Below are 14,632 nucleotides of genomic sequence, written 5' to 3' on the forward strand. Positions count from 1 at the left end.
CTTGTTGGCATTCTCAGACTTGTTAAATCATCATATTACTCTTTCATTGATTCACCAGATGCATTCTTGTTTTCTTCTAGTTCTATTGTTGGATTTGGTTACAGATATCCCATTAGGAAAATTGTAGGTTCCTGGTTTGCTTATAAATGAAGTACTGCTTTAAGAAAGAAATTGAGACCAAAAATATATGAAACTTTTCTGAAAGGGCCTGCAGGATTATATTATGTTCATGGTTTCTGAGCCCATGAGCATGGAATTAATATGAAATTATAAAAGATTTGAATTTAAGATAATTTAGAATCATTATTTAATAAAAAGTGGCATCAGGGCAAGATCATCCTATAGAATTCCTCTCAGTTTTGTCATTCCGTCCAGTTTAAAGAAATACTTAAAGCCGGGTGTGGTGGCGCACACCTTTAATCCCAGCACTCGGGAGGCAGAGGTTGGAGGATCGCCGTGAGTTCAAGGCCACCCTGAGACTACACAGTCAATTCTAGGTTAGCCTGAGCTAGAGGGAGACTCTACCTCAAAAAATAAATTAAATAAATAAATAAAAAAGAAATGCTTCATAATTTGGAAACCAAACTGACTCCACCCTTATTGTCCTAGACCATCATTGATGCCATCAAACCATATTGCAGAGATGGGGAAGATATCTGGAAAGCCTCGCGCTTCAGGATAATAATCACCACCTGCAGCAGTGCAGGGCTTTTTTACCAGATAGGAGTAAGGTAAGTATGAGGCCTTGTGTGAGGCACAGGGTCCTCCAGAACAGATTCTGTGTTTTCCCAAACTTACCACATGGAGACTGAGTAGTGGGGGGAGGTAGCAGCTGTGTGGTAAGAGCAGTGGGCCAAGGTTGGCTTTTCTGAGGAAGCAGGTTTGTTGATGAGACAGGCAGATAGACTAGCACATGCAAAGGTCCTGTGGTTATAGGGCCTTGTGCGTGTTTACTCAAAAAGAGACCTCAAATCTGGTGCCTAGTAAGCAAAAAGAATGATATAATGAGGATCTGAAAGAAGAGGCTTGTCTCCAGGTCTTGATTGCCTAGGGAGACATTTAGACATGACTCCTAGTGTAGTAGAAAGCCACTGAAAAGCTCCCAAGCAATAGAGTAGGTAACTTAAAGGATCACTGGAAGGCAGGCCACTTACATCCAGGTGACTCTGAGGTCAGCTTCAGTAGGGCCTCATTGTCCACTGATGGAAGCTTTGTGGGAAGATGGAGCAGTGATGGCGAGCTTGCTGGCCAGAGGCAGCTTCCCAACGATATGTCTTCAGAGATTGGAGGAAGGATCAAGAGCTGAGGGGAGAGGGGAATGAGAAAGTCTCCCACTTAGTGTGCTGGAAGTGAGGAAGAGAGGCTGCAGCAGCCCTGGGCTAGAAGATCCAGGTGGTGTAGGGTAGGCTGAAGAAAAAGGAGTAGCAGATTTCCCTAAGGTTAGCTCCTCCCTCCCTGGGATCCTGTAGACAGACTTGAGGCATCTGGCATGATCACCTCAGGGCAGAGGCATGAGGATGATGATCTAGGCCCACACATGCCTTATCTGACATGCCCTGGGCTCCAGGTATCTGTCATAACCAAACAGCAGTATGCACCTAGATAGGGTCTCACTCTAGCTCAAGCTGTCTTAGAATTCACTATGTAGTCTCAATGTGGCCTCAAACTCACGGTGATCCTCCTGCCTCTGCCTCCGCCTCCCAAGTGCTGGGATTAAAGGTCTGCACCACCATGCCTGGCTTACATTTTCTTTATTTTGGAGTGTAAGACTTTAATGTAATAGGGAAAGGGAAAAGGGAGACAGAAGAGCAAGAAAGGTATGTGTACCAGAGAGAAAAGGAGGATTGCATGGTGAGAAACTGATCTGTGAGGGAGGGATTGGGGGAAGGTGACTTTCCCTTAGCCCAAGAGGTATACTCAATTACCATACCAGGAATCAGTCCCAGAGTCTCAGGGTTAACATGGCCAGGAGGGAAGGGGAGAGTGGGAGGAGGATGGGTAGAGAGTTTTTAGATTCTAACATTCTAGCATCTTTGTTTACATGAGAAAATAGAGAAACAGCTGGGTGTGGTGGCTCAAACCTTTAATCCCAGCACTTGGGAGGCTAAGGTAGGAGGATCATTGTGAGGCCAACCTGAGACTACATAGTGAATTCCAGGTCATCCTAGGCTAGAGTGAGACCCTACCTCAAAAGAAGGGTGCTGCTGGAGAGATGGCTTAGAGGTTAGGCGCTCGTATGCAAAGCCAAATGACCCAGGTACACATATAAAGCCAGATGCACAAGATGGCACAAATATTTGGAGTTCGTTTGCAGTGTCTGAAGACCCTGGTGTGCCCATTCTTTTATTTATTTATTTATTTTTTGGTTTTTCAAGGTAGGGTCTCAATAGCCCAGGCTGACATGGAATACTATGGAGTCTCAGGGTGGCCTCGAACTCATGACAATCTTCCTACCTCTGCCTTCCGAGTGCTGGGATTAAAGACGTGTGCGACCACACCCAGCTGGTGTGCCCATTCTGCCTCTCTCCCCACCCCAAATAAAAATTTAAAAAATACAGAAACAATTTTTGGAGGAGAGATGACACAGGAATTTTGGGGTTCCCTCTGCCAATGCACCAGTAATGTACCGATAATTTTGGGGTATCCCTAGATTCTTGTCTTAGGGGTTTGAAGAACTAAATCCATAGACCAGAAGATAAAGTTCAGAAAGATTTTTGTTATATCTTAAAGCTTTAGAAAGGAAAAGAGAAGGAAAGCTTGGGCCTAAAACATAAAGGAAGGAAGCAAAGCAGAGCTCTTGCCCAGGAAGACAAGAGGGGGCTTGAGAAACCCACCTCGAGACTCAGGTTGGGAATTTTATTTTATCTTTTATTTTTATTTATTTATTTATTTTGGTTTTTTGAGGTATTCTCACTCTACCCCAGGCTGACCTGGAATTCACTATGTAATCTCAGGGTGGCCTTGAACTCACCATGATCCTCCTACCTCTGCCTCCCAAGTGCTGGGAATAAAGGCATGCGCCACCACGCCCAGCTTCAGGTTGGGAATTTTTATATGAGCTCCAGTGAATGGGCAGCTGTGTTAGTCAAGTGTCAGGTGTGTGGGGGTAAGGATTTCTGGAAGGGGGCAATCTTCCCAGAGATAATTCTCTAGGAAGGGCTTTGTCAGAAGGAGGTGAAAGAACTCCCTAAGTGGGCAGAGATAAGGAAAGGCCAAACACTTTTGATATTTCTGACCTGTAATAAAGTATAATAAGCTAGATTTCCTCCAATAGGCCAAAGGACAATTCCCACATTTAGTCAAGGAGAAAGCTACTCACTTTGGGGTCCTGTCACCTTAAGCTGCCTAGGCAATTTCTGTCTCCTATTCTACAGGGAGACGGGAATCCTTGTGAGGTAATGGACAGTGTAATCATATCTCTAACTTCTTTAGGTTGGAATTGGGTGTTATGCTACAGTGGAGGCTCCTGCATTTCAGCGTATCTGAAGAGTGCATTTTCTTAAGTCTTTAAAACTTAGAGTATATCGTATTTAAAACCACATGAAGTGCTCAGGAGCCACATGTGGCAGCATGCGTGCACTGAATGGCTCAGGTCTAAACAAAAGCAAAGGATTTTTGTACTTCAGGATGCCCATACCCTGAGCCAACCAGGAGGCTCTTGAGATTTGTTTATACCCACCCTCACTCTTATCCCTCCAGATCCTTCCAAACAAATATACATCTGGTTACAAAGCCCCAGGTGTGACCTAGAGTCACAGGAGTCTTCTACCAGGTTTGAAACCTTTGTCACCCTCAGGTGACAACCAAATTCTTGCTCTTGTCCCACTATAATCCCACAGCCCAGAGCAGGCCTTTGCCAGTGTGTTTCAGGTATCAGTTGATAAACAGCCTGTTGGGAATTACCATTTGAAGATCTTTGTCTCTAGAGTTGGATACTTTACACATGTATTCGTGGATGAGGCGGGGCAGGCAAGTGAACCAGAATGCCTGATTCCTCTGGGGCTAATTTCAGACATCAATGGCCAGGTAAGGCCTGTGTCCTGTGTGTGTTTCTGTCTTACTGTTTTCCTCAATGACAGTCATAACTACAGGAATCAAGTGAAAGTATCAGGACCCAAGTCGCTGGTCTAGATGATCTCATACCTTGCTAGGATCTGACTCTCACTGCACTGCTCCATGTCCCCTCCAGCTCTGGATCCCTACCATATCCATCCCCCGTCCTCTTTCTAGAGTCTTTGACAGTTGACATGGACACCATCTTAAAACTTTTCTTAGTTCTCTCAATACCTATAGTTGGAAGGTCATCAAACATTCTGCTTTTGTCGGGCTTCTGAGGACATGTCCTCACCACCTCCCATCAGGTCACCAGACTCTTTGAAGCAGAGTATTAGAAAGGGCTGGGGAAGAAACAAGAACTAGTCTATTGGAACTTCACTGCAGGGCAAGAAATAAGAGACTCATAAGCATAATACAACTATGTATGAGTCCTACCAGAATAATGCATCAGGGAGAAGGGTCAAAGGTGGTCTTAAAGGGTCAGGCATGGCAGAAACTTCTAGAACACAGGTCACAATCTTAGTGTTCTTTGTACTTTGAGAGATTAATGGAAAAGACAGCTGGACTGCCCTGATTAGATAACAACTGCTTGGTAGAGGAGCCTGATCCTAAGGCCTGCCTAGTTTTTCCATTTCCATCTCATATCCTTACTAGTTTCTCAGCTTCTTCCCTCATCCCCTGCAGCCATAATGGACAAGGGGACTCCTGCCTACTTAGTCCTCTTACCTCTAATCCATGGGCAACACCTGCCTATTGCTCCCTACAGCTGTCCTCCCACTGTGCTTTGACCATATACCTATCTACTCCCCACCAATCAAGTACCCTTGTATGTACCAGATTGTGCTTGCTGGAGACCCCATGCAGCTGGGCCCAGTCATCAAGTCCCGGTTAGCCATGGCCTATGGGCTGAACGTATCCATGTTGGAAAGGCTGATGTCACGACCAGCATACCTGAGAGATGAGAATGCCTTTGGTGCTTGTGGTGCATATAATCCCCTTTTGGTGAGTTCCAAGCCTTCTTCTTTGTCACACAAAGGGATTACTGGAATAGGCAGTACCAGAGGACAAACCAGCAGGAGCAGCTGTTACTATGGGCTGATATGAATCTTGGAAGTCTTGACACATTTTGCTTCCAGAATTAGTTTATTGTCCTGCAGGATATCGGCATTTGGCCAGTATGTTAGTTAATTTTTGCATTGTTGTGACAAGTACCTAATAGAAACAACTTAAAATAAAAGGATTTATTTTGGCTATTTGAGAAGATACAGCTCATCATGGTGGACAAGGCACATGGTGTGAAGTAACTGGTCACATTGCATCCACAAGAGCAGAGAGAGATGAACCCTGGTATTCAGCTTGCTTCTTCCTTTTTCCCTTTTTTCTTTCATTCTGGAACCCTAGCACATGGGTTGGTGCCACCCACATTCTAAATAGGTCTTCCCTCTTCAGTAAAACCTCTGTGGAAACATTCTCACAGGCACTTTCCCAGAGGTGTGTCTCCTAGGTAGTTACAAATCAAGTCAGATTGACAATGAAGAGTAACCATCATAGCCAAGAAAAAGGGCACATGCCTATACCATACAACCTTTTCAAACCAGTTGGAAGCCACAAGTTAAGTATTTTCCTTGACACTAATGCTGTCCCTTTGGTGATAGCTCTACCAGGGAGGCCACATTAACTCTTACTTCCTGTCTCTCAACTGAGAGGCACATCTTTGTGAGACTTCACTTAAAGACTGATTTTAAGACAGTAGATCCAAGTCATAGTTTTCACCATACAGTGGAAGAAGTATCCAGAGCTGTCTTTACCCTCAAAAAAAACACTCAACTGTTCTGGACCAGGGAGAGGAGTAAAGAGAGGCCCTTTACCTCTCCTGCTATCCACCTTTACTGTTTTAATGGCTCCTTGGACTCCACAGTTACCTGAATGGCTTGATCTAGCATCAGGTTTTAGGCTAATGGAGGGGGCCAGGTAAGAACAGGGATTACTCTGTGAGGTGGACATCAAGGTGGCCCATGCTGGGACAGCAGTGATAAGAGCCTTAACAGGAGCTGTGCAGTGCTGACTCCTTGTGACCTGCACCTGTCCTCTCCCTGCAGGTCACAAAGCTGGTGAAGAACTACAGGTCCCACTCAGCTCTACTAGCACTGCCCTCTCGCTTGTTCTACCATAGGGAGCTCGAAGTATGTGCTGACCCCAAAGTAGTGACCTCACTGCTAGGCTGGGAGAAGCTGCCCAAGAAAGGTTTTCCACTCATCTTCCATGGGGTGAGGGTAAGTCTGCCTTGCCTGCTGAGTGCTTCCTGAACCAGGTGATACAGGAAGGGAATGGAGGAAAGGCTGTTCTAGCTGAGTAGCTTTGCTCACAGAACAAACATGCTGTGTGATTCCTGGTGTTGCTCTGTTTGTCTCTGTGTTGCCATCAGGTCAGTAAGAAGCCTGTGATGAGGGTAGACAGGTACTGATCTCAGAGAATAAAAGGCAACAAGAAGGACCTACAAGGTTGAGGAAATGACTCAGTGAGTGCAGTACTTGCCCACAAGCATGAAGACTGGAGTTCAGATTCTAGCACCTACATAAAAAGCCAAGCATGGTGGCATGTGCCTGTACCCTGGTGTTGGGGAATCTAGAAATGGAAAGATCCCTGTAGCTTGTGCCAGCTAGACTAAATCAGTGAGCTCTAGGTTTAGTGAAAGACTTGATAGCTGAAAGTAGAGACTCCAAAATTGAAGAGTGACTAAGAAAACACCGAACATTTGCCTCTTGCCTCCACCCACATGCACACACATGTACATACACAACACACATACGTGTTTAAATGCATGCATGCATACAGCATACATGCAAAAAAAAAAAAAAAAAAAAGAGGAGGGACCTGCTGCTGACAACTCCTATCAGATGGGCTCCACTCAGAGTGAATATTGGAGGGTAGCATCTTTGCTATTCACATCAGATGGCTGCTTGGTTCCAAGAAGTAATACAAGCCAGCTGAACTCCAAATAGCAACAAGCATGGATTAGAAGGTAGGGAGTAAGACAAGCAGAACCAAGGGAAGCTGGGCACCAGGGAACCTGGGAAACCCTGACAGTGCCTCCCCCCCAGGACCAGAGTCAGATGAGAACCAGTCAGCCAGAGCCCTACGCCAAAGGCAGGGGAACAAGAACAAGACCTCACTGGAGGAAGGTTAGGTAACTCTGTAGTTGATAGAAATGGCCAGCATTCACTAAAATTAGATAGTTTGTATTAGGAGTGTGGTTGTCAGAACAAGAATTCAAGTTTTACATTCACCCCCCCCAAAAAAGAAGGGGGTTCATGTTAATGACTTAACAATTAGTGCTGTAGCTAAATAGGGAAAGCTGATGTCAAGGAGCCCCCTACTCACAGCAGCCTTTCCTTATGGGTATTATCCTAGAGAATGGCTCCACCCAATACATTCTTTGCTTCCATTTCTAAATTCCTTGGGTAGAAGGGGTGTTTAAGCAGTAGGTGTGGACTTGTGTATGCTGGTGACTGTGTAGTGCCTATTCTCTGAATGAGAGAATCCAAGAAGAGTGGCCCCTCCCTGGTAGCCAGTGCTCATTCAGCCCTCATGTGCTACCTCTTATCCAGAGTATTCCACCTACAATTTGAATAGCTCTGCCCATCCTCAGAAACCTCCAGTGCATTAGGAGAAACAAGTAGAAGTTGTCCAGAAATCAGCCTCACCAGACATAACCAAGTTTGCTATAGAACAGACATGAGGCTTTACTATAGCACATGAAGTAGAGCAGATATGTTCATGAATACATCTGAGATCTTAAAGATACCAGTTTGGGGCTGGAGAGATGAATTAGCCATTAAAAGTGCTTACATAGCCTGACAGTCCAGGTTCAATTCCCAGTACCCACATAAACCAGATGTACAAAGTGGTACATGCATCTGGAGTTACATTTTCAGTGACAGGAGGCCCTGGTGTGCCCATACTCTTTCTTGTCAGCCTCTTTCTCTGTCTTCCTCTCATACAAATAAAAAAAAAATTTTAAAGATACCAGTTTTCCCAAGCTAGCCCATAATTTAATATAGTCTAAATAAATATCACCACAGGCTTTTTCATGCTGGCATTATAAAAGAAGGAGAAACCCATCTGCCAGGGCATCCAGAAGGTGTGGCTTTTTCAGTATTTTTTCTGTTGAAAAAATGATAAGTATTTTCCTTTTTTGTTTTGCATTTGTAGGTGTGGGGGTTCTGGTGGTAGATTGTGAGAGGTCTCACTACATAGTCCAAGCCAGCCTCAAACTTATGATTGTCCTGCTTCTACCTCCTCAGACCTGGAATTACAGACATGAGCCACTGGGCCTTACATAAAGTACTTAATTTCTATGTAGCATAGAAATTTAGGGGCACTTCTTTTGTCATTTCTTTTTTTTAAAGTATTTTATTTATTTATTTATTTGACAGAGAGAGAGGGAGAGAATGGGTGCGGCAGGGCCTCCTGCCACTGCAGACGAACTCCAGACGCCTGCGCCCTCATGTGCATCTGGCTAACGTGGGTCCTGGGGAATTGAACCTGGGTCCTTTGGTTTTGTAGGCAAATACCTTAACCGCTAAGCCATCCTTCCAGCCCTCTTTTGTCATTTCTAATTTTGTTAGGGTTTTGTTTAGTTGACTGGTTTTAGTTTTTGGTTTTTGAGATAGGGCCTTGCTTTAGCCCAGGCTGACCTGGAATTCACTATGTAGTCTAAGGGTGGCCTCAAATGCACGGCAATCATCCTATCTCTGCCTCCTGAGTGCTGGAATTAAAAGCATGTGCCACCATGCCCAGCTTGGTTTTGGTTTTTTGAGACAGTGTCTAGTGTAGCCCAGGCTAACTTGAACTTACTATGTAGCTGATGGTAGTTTTGAATTCCTGATCCTCCAGCCTCCATATCCCAAGTGCTAGAATAACAGTCATATGCTACCACATCCATCTTTAATTTAAATTTATTTTTATTTTTTAATAATTTATTTATTTCCAAGCAGAGAGATAGAAGAGAGACAGACAAAGAGAACAGGCATACCAGGGCTCCAGTGGCTGCAAACATACTCCAGATGCATGTGCATCTGGCTTTACATGGGTACAGGGTAATTGAACTTGAGTCATTAGGCTTTGCAGGCAACCACCTTAAGCACTGAGCTCTCTCCAGTCCTGTTTTTTTTTTTTTTTTTTCTTTTTCTAACAAAGATTATAGTCTTATGTCCCCTTTCCCCCAGTCCCATTTTCCCTGAGGGCTCTCCTTAGTAGGGTTATTAGTGTTCACTGTTGGATAAATAAGGTTTCAGTCAGTCTTTTGGAGGGGACTATGCCTCAGGATATTTCTACCTACCTTGTGAGTCTTAAAATCTTCTATAATAGGGCTGGAGAGATGGCTTAGTGCTTAAGCACTTGCCTGTGAAGCCTAAGGACCCCAGTTTGAGGCTCAATTCCCCAGGACCCACATTAGCCAGATGCACAAGGGGTCGCACGTGTCTGGAGTTCGTTTGCAGTGGCTGGAAGCCCTGGTGCACCCATTTTATCTCTTTCCCCCCATCCCTCCCTCCTTCCTTCTGTCTATTGCTTTCAAATAACTAAATAAAAGTAAACAAAAAAATTTAAAATCTTCCATAATGGGGCTGGAGAGATGGCTTGGCGGTTGAGCACTTGCCTATGAAGTCTAAGGCCCTCAGTTCAAGGCTCAATTCCCCAGGACCCACGTTGGCCAGATGCACAAGGGGTGCACACATCTGGATTTCATTTGCAGTGGCTGGAGGCCCTCGTCCACTCATATTCATTCATTTTCTTTCTTTCTCTCCCTCTGTGTGTGTGTCTCCCCCTCCCCCATCGCTCTCAAATAAATTTTTTTAAAAATCTTCCAAAATGGTCCCTGAGCCTTGGTGGGTCTGTTAGCAGTCTGGTTTAGTGTTGAGTTCTCTGTAGCTCTGGGTTTCTGATTCTATATGTTTTGATCACCCACTGTATCTGTTGCCTTTCCCTGGAGCCAGTTCATGCTGTAATGGGAGCAGTACTTGTATTGCCACTTTCTGTGTAATTTCTCTTGGGCCCCAGCAGAGGTGGTACATCTTATGGTAGGCAGTTGGCTATCTCTTCTTGTCATATTGATGGATTTTGAATTTTCTGAGTTTTCTCTGCCATCTGTAAAATAAAACAGATTTGAGAGTGAGAGTAGCTTGGATTAAAAGGGGCTATGTATTGCTATTTGAGAGGTTTTGGTGTATAAACCCACTCTTGTTATTCTGAGAGCATTGAGGGCTTCTCTCCAGAGTCTATAAGTTTCCTGGCCATGGGATTTGGACTTGGTTTCCAGTACCAGATATGAGTTCTTCCCCATTGAGCATACCTCATGTCCAATCAGAGAACAATTGGTTACCTGCAAAGGCTGTGTGTACCACTGATGCACAAGTGTGTACTTCTTGCCTGGTTGGTTGATTTCATAGCTTGCTGAGCCCCATGTTTATTTATGTTGTTGGTGACCATTGTCCCCCAGCAACTCCCATAGCACTTCCCAACATTATGAGGGCTAGCCAGGAGAAACTGGTATTTCAATGATGAGTGACTGTAGTCTGTGATGTCTTTAGCTGTAGGTTCTTACCTTTTAGCTCCAGCAGGTAACCAGGTGTTAATGGAAAGGCCTGAACTCTTTTAGGGACTTCATGGGTCTCCATGGCCACAGCTTACTATTGGGATAACTCAATTCTGGCTGGGCCTGGGACTACCCAGCCTAAGCCTGTAGTTTTGTTTTGTTTTTTTGTTTGTGTGTTTGTTTGGGTTTTTTTTGTTGTTTTTCGAGGTGGGGTCTCACTCTAGGTTGACCTGGAATTCACTGTGGAGTCTCAGGGTGGCCTCAAACTCACAGCAATCCTCCTACCTTTGCCTCCCAAATGCTGGGATTAAAGGTGTGCGCCACCACACCCGGCCTAAGCCTGTAGTTTTAAGGTTAAGTTTTATCCACCTTTTGTCTGGACCAACCCTCTCCCCCTTTATTAGTGGTTGTATCTTGTAGAATGGTATCCAGAAGAAGGGCTACCATTCATTCTATGGAAACCCTGATGTGCCCATATTCGTTCATTTATCTATTCATTCCCCCCACCCCCCACCTCCTTCTCTCTCTGTTGCTCTCAAATAAATAAATAAATAAATAAATAAAAGTAACCAAAAAATTGGAGGGGTGTGTGTGTGTGTGTGTGTGTGTGTGTGTGTGTGTACACCTCAAAATGTAGTTACCTTCTTGTTGCTGGGACAAAACACCTGGTCAAAAGCAGCTGATGGGAGGAACGTTTTAATTTTGGCTTATAGTCTTAAGGGTAAGCTTCATGATGACAGGATAAAACATGGCATGCATGAGCAAAGGCTAGACACCACTCCTGCCACACCAAGTGGAAAATAGCAGCAGGAAAGTAAGCTGATCTCTGGCAACGGGGAGCTGGCTGTAACATCCATAAGCATGCTCCTAACAGCTCATCTCCTCCAGCAAGGCTCTGCCTCCCAAATTGCCACCAGTCGGGGACCAAGCATTTAGAACACATGAGTTTATAGGGGACATCTGATGCAAACTACCATAAAAATTACCATTAGGCCGGGCGTGGAGGCGCATGCTTTTAATCCCAGCACTCGGGAGGCAAAGATAGGAGGATCGCCATGAGTTCGAGGTCACCCTGGTGAATTCCAGGTCACCCTGGGCTAGAGTGAGACCCTACATCAGAAAAAAAAAAAATTTACTGTTAGCCTCTGTGGTGGTTTGATTCTGGTGTCCCTCATAAACTTAAGTGTTCTGAATGCTAGGTTCCCAGCTGATGGATATTTGGGAATTAATGTCTCTTGGAGGGAGTGTGTTGTTGGGGACAGGCTTGAGGGTGTTATAGCCAGTTTCCCCATGCCAGTGTTTGACATACTCTCGTGTTGCTATGGCCCACATTATGTTGGCCAGGGGGTGATGTCCACCCGCTGCTCATGCCATTGTTTCCCCCTGCCATCATGGAGCTTCCCCTCAAGCCTGTAAGCCAAAATAAACCTGTTTTTCCCACAAGCTGCTCTTGGTTGGTGATTTCTACCAGCAATGTGAACCTGACTGCAACAGCCTCTTTGTGTGTGTCATATGTACATATATATTCCCATGGGATATCCCATGTGTTTTCTTGAGGTGGCCCGAATGGAACATTGGGTATCCACCCCATCACTTTTCCACCTGTTCTTACTGAGCTGGAGTCATACTGATCCCAGAGCTGTTTTTTCATGAGCTCCAACAATTCTTGGATCTGTGCTCCCCTATGAGACTGAGGCTACAGATTTGTGTGTTGCATCCAGAAGTTTATGTGAGTACTGAGGATCGAACTTGACCAATCTCTGAGATACTCATGGTCATACAGGAAGTACCCTGAACCACTTAACCATCTTTTCAGCCTGTGTAAAGTATAGAGTTCAGTACTGTTAAATATATTCATACATTTTTCAATCAGCAATCTCTAGACCCATTCCCTCTTATAAAATTGAAACTTTGTCTGTATAAAATACTAATTCCTAGACTGGAGAGATTTCTCAGTGGTTAAGGCGCTTGCCTGCAAAGCCTAACAACCCAGGTTTGATTCCCTAGTGACCATGTAAAACCAGATGCACAAAGTGACGCATGCATCTGGAGTTCATTTGCAGTGGCTAGAGGCCCTGGCATACCCGTTCTCATTCCTTCACATTTCTCTCTCCCTTCCTTCCCCCCCCTTCTCTCTCTCTCTTTCCTGTGTGTGAAAATAAATTTTAAAAATATTTTTTAAATACTAATTCCCTATCCCCTCCTAAGCCATCCTCATTCTTTCTGTCTGTGAATTTGACCACTCTGTGTACCTCATGTGAATGGAATCTTACAGTCATATTCCTCTATGGCTGGCTATTTCATTCATCAATATTCTCAGGGCTCATATATGTTGTAGTGTGTGTCAGAATTTCCTTCTTTTAAAGGCTAAACAATATTCCATTTTATATTTTGTTCATCTATCAGTAGATGCTTCAGTTGTGAACATAGGTTGTTATTATGAAAAATACTTCCATAGTGAATTCCAGGTCAGCCTTGGCTAGAGTGAGACCTACCTCAAAAAAAAAAAAGAAAAAGAAACAAAGAAAAGAAAAATACTGCTATAAGCATGGGCACACACATATCTTCTAGAGAATGTTTTAGTACTGAGGAATATATACCCCAAAGGGAAATGGCTGGATCACATGGTAATTCTGTGTTCAATAGTTTTAGAAATTTCCCATACTATTTATTCACTTTGATTTTTTTTTTAGACATGGCCTTATCTTTGCTAGATGATTTCCTGTCTATCATTGGCTGAATTTCATAAAGGAATTCTTCCCTGACCTTCCACCTCTGTCATCAGTTCTCAAATAATAGATTTGTGCAACCAATCCTTTGTTTTAAAACATTAATATGGTACTGATTTTCTAATTAACTGATGGTAGCTGCCCTGCTAAATTATAAGTTCTGGCTGAGAGGATTTTTTTCCTATCATACCTATGATATGGTCCCAGCACCTACTTGATCTTGATGGGGAGCCCTTGGTAAACATCATTGAGCAATAATGTTTTCTCTTCTCAACTCAGGGAAATGAGGCACGTGAAGGGAGAAGCCCATCGTGGTTCAGCCCGGCAGAGGCTGTCCAAGTCATGCGCTATTGCTGCCTTCTAGCCCGGAGTGTCTCCAGCCAGGTGTCTGCCAAGGACATTGGTGTCATCACACCCTATCGGAAGCAGGTAAGCCCACTAGGACTTTGTCTTGTTTTACATAGTCACTGTGGCCCCTGGCCCTTGGTATGTGGAGGCAAAAAACAAGTTCATTTTGAGTAGCAGCAGCAGGTAGTCATAGAAGCAGGACTATGCTTGAGTGATGCTAAGATAGGGAACTAGCTAAACATAGCCTTTGGCCAATCTGACCAGCTAGTTACCTTTCCATGGCCATTGTTGAATGTGAATTTTATTTTGCTAAATTGTTTCATCATAAATACTTACATAAATATATGTAATTACAATGATTGTAATGGGGACATAATATGATGGAGAATGGAATTTCAAATGGGAAAGTGTGGGGGTGGGGAGGGAGGGAATTACCATGGGATATATTTTATAATCATGGAAAATGTTAATAAAAATTTTTAATTTAAAAAAAAATACTTACATAAGGATCTACAGAATCTACTTGCTGTGTATCCCTTTAAGAAAAAGCTTACCAAGGGCTGGAGAGATTTCTCGGTGGTTAAAGGCAATTGTTTGCAAAGCCTTCAAACCTGACAGCCCAGGTTTGATTTCCCAGTATTCATGTATAGCCAGATGCACAAAGTGACGTGTGGGTCTGGAGTTCATTGGCAGTGACAGGAGGCCATGGCACATCCATACCCCCTCTCTTTCTGTCTGCCTCTTTCTCAAAATCATTTTTTTTAAAGAAGGGCTAGATAGATGCTGATGGCTCAGCAGTTGAGGCACTTGCCTGCAAAGCCTGAGGACCCAGGTTTTATTCCCCAGTGCCCACGTAAAGCCAGATACACAAAGTAGTGCATGCATCTTAAGGTTGTTTGCAGTG

General features: G+C 44.1%; 1 protein-coding gene across 1 annotated transcript in view; it reads left to right on the forward strand.

The window, feature by feature from the left end:
• The window catches only part of Mov10l1 (Mov10 like RISC complex RNA helicase 1), a 104,934-nt gene that overhangs the window by 78,871 nt on the left and 11,431 nt on the right, over window positions 1-14,632 (forward strand). Inside the window, exons 19-23 of the mRNA XM_045153050.1 lie at window positions 610-731; window positions 3,927-4,026; window positions 4,894-5,058; window positions 6,156-6,329; window positions 13,660-13,809. Coding sequence (XP_045008985.1) covers window positions 610-731; window positions 3,927-4,026; window positions 4,894-5,058; window positions 6,156-6,329; window positions 13,660-13,809 — 711 coding nt within the window. The remainder of the gene's footprint in view (window positions 1-609; window positions 732-3,926; window positions 4,027-4,893; window positions 5,059-6,155; window positions 6,330-13,659; window positions 13,810-14,632) is intronic.

The sequence above is a fragment of the Jaculus jaculus genome, chromosome 6, assembly GCF_020740685.1.
Source record: "Jaculus jaculus isolate mJacJac1 chromosome 6, mJacJac1.mat.Y.cur, whole genome shotgun sequence".
Lineage (NCBI taxonomy): Eukaryota > Metazoa > Chordata > Mammalia > Rodentia > Dipodidae > Jaculus > Jaculus jaculus.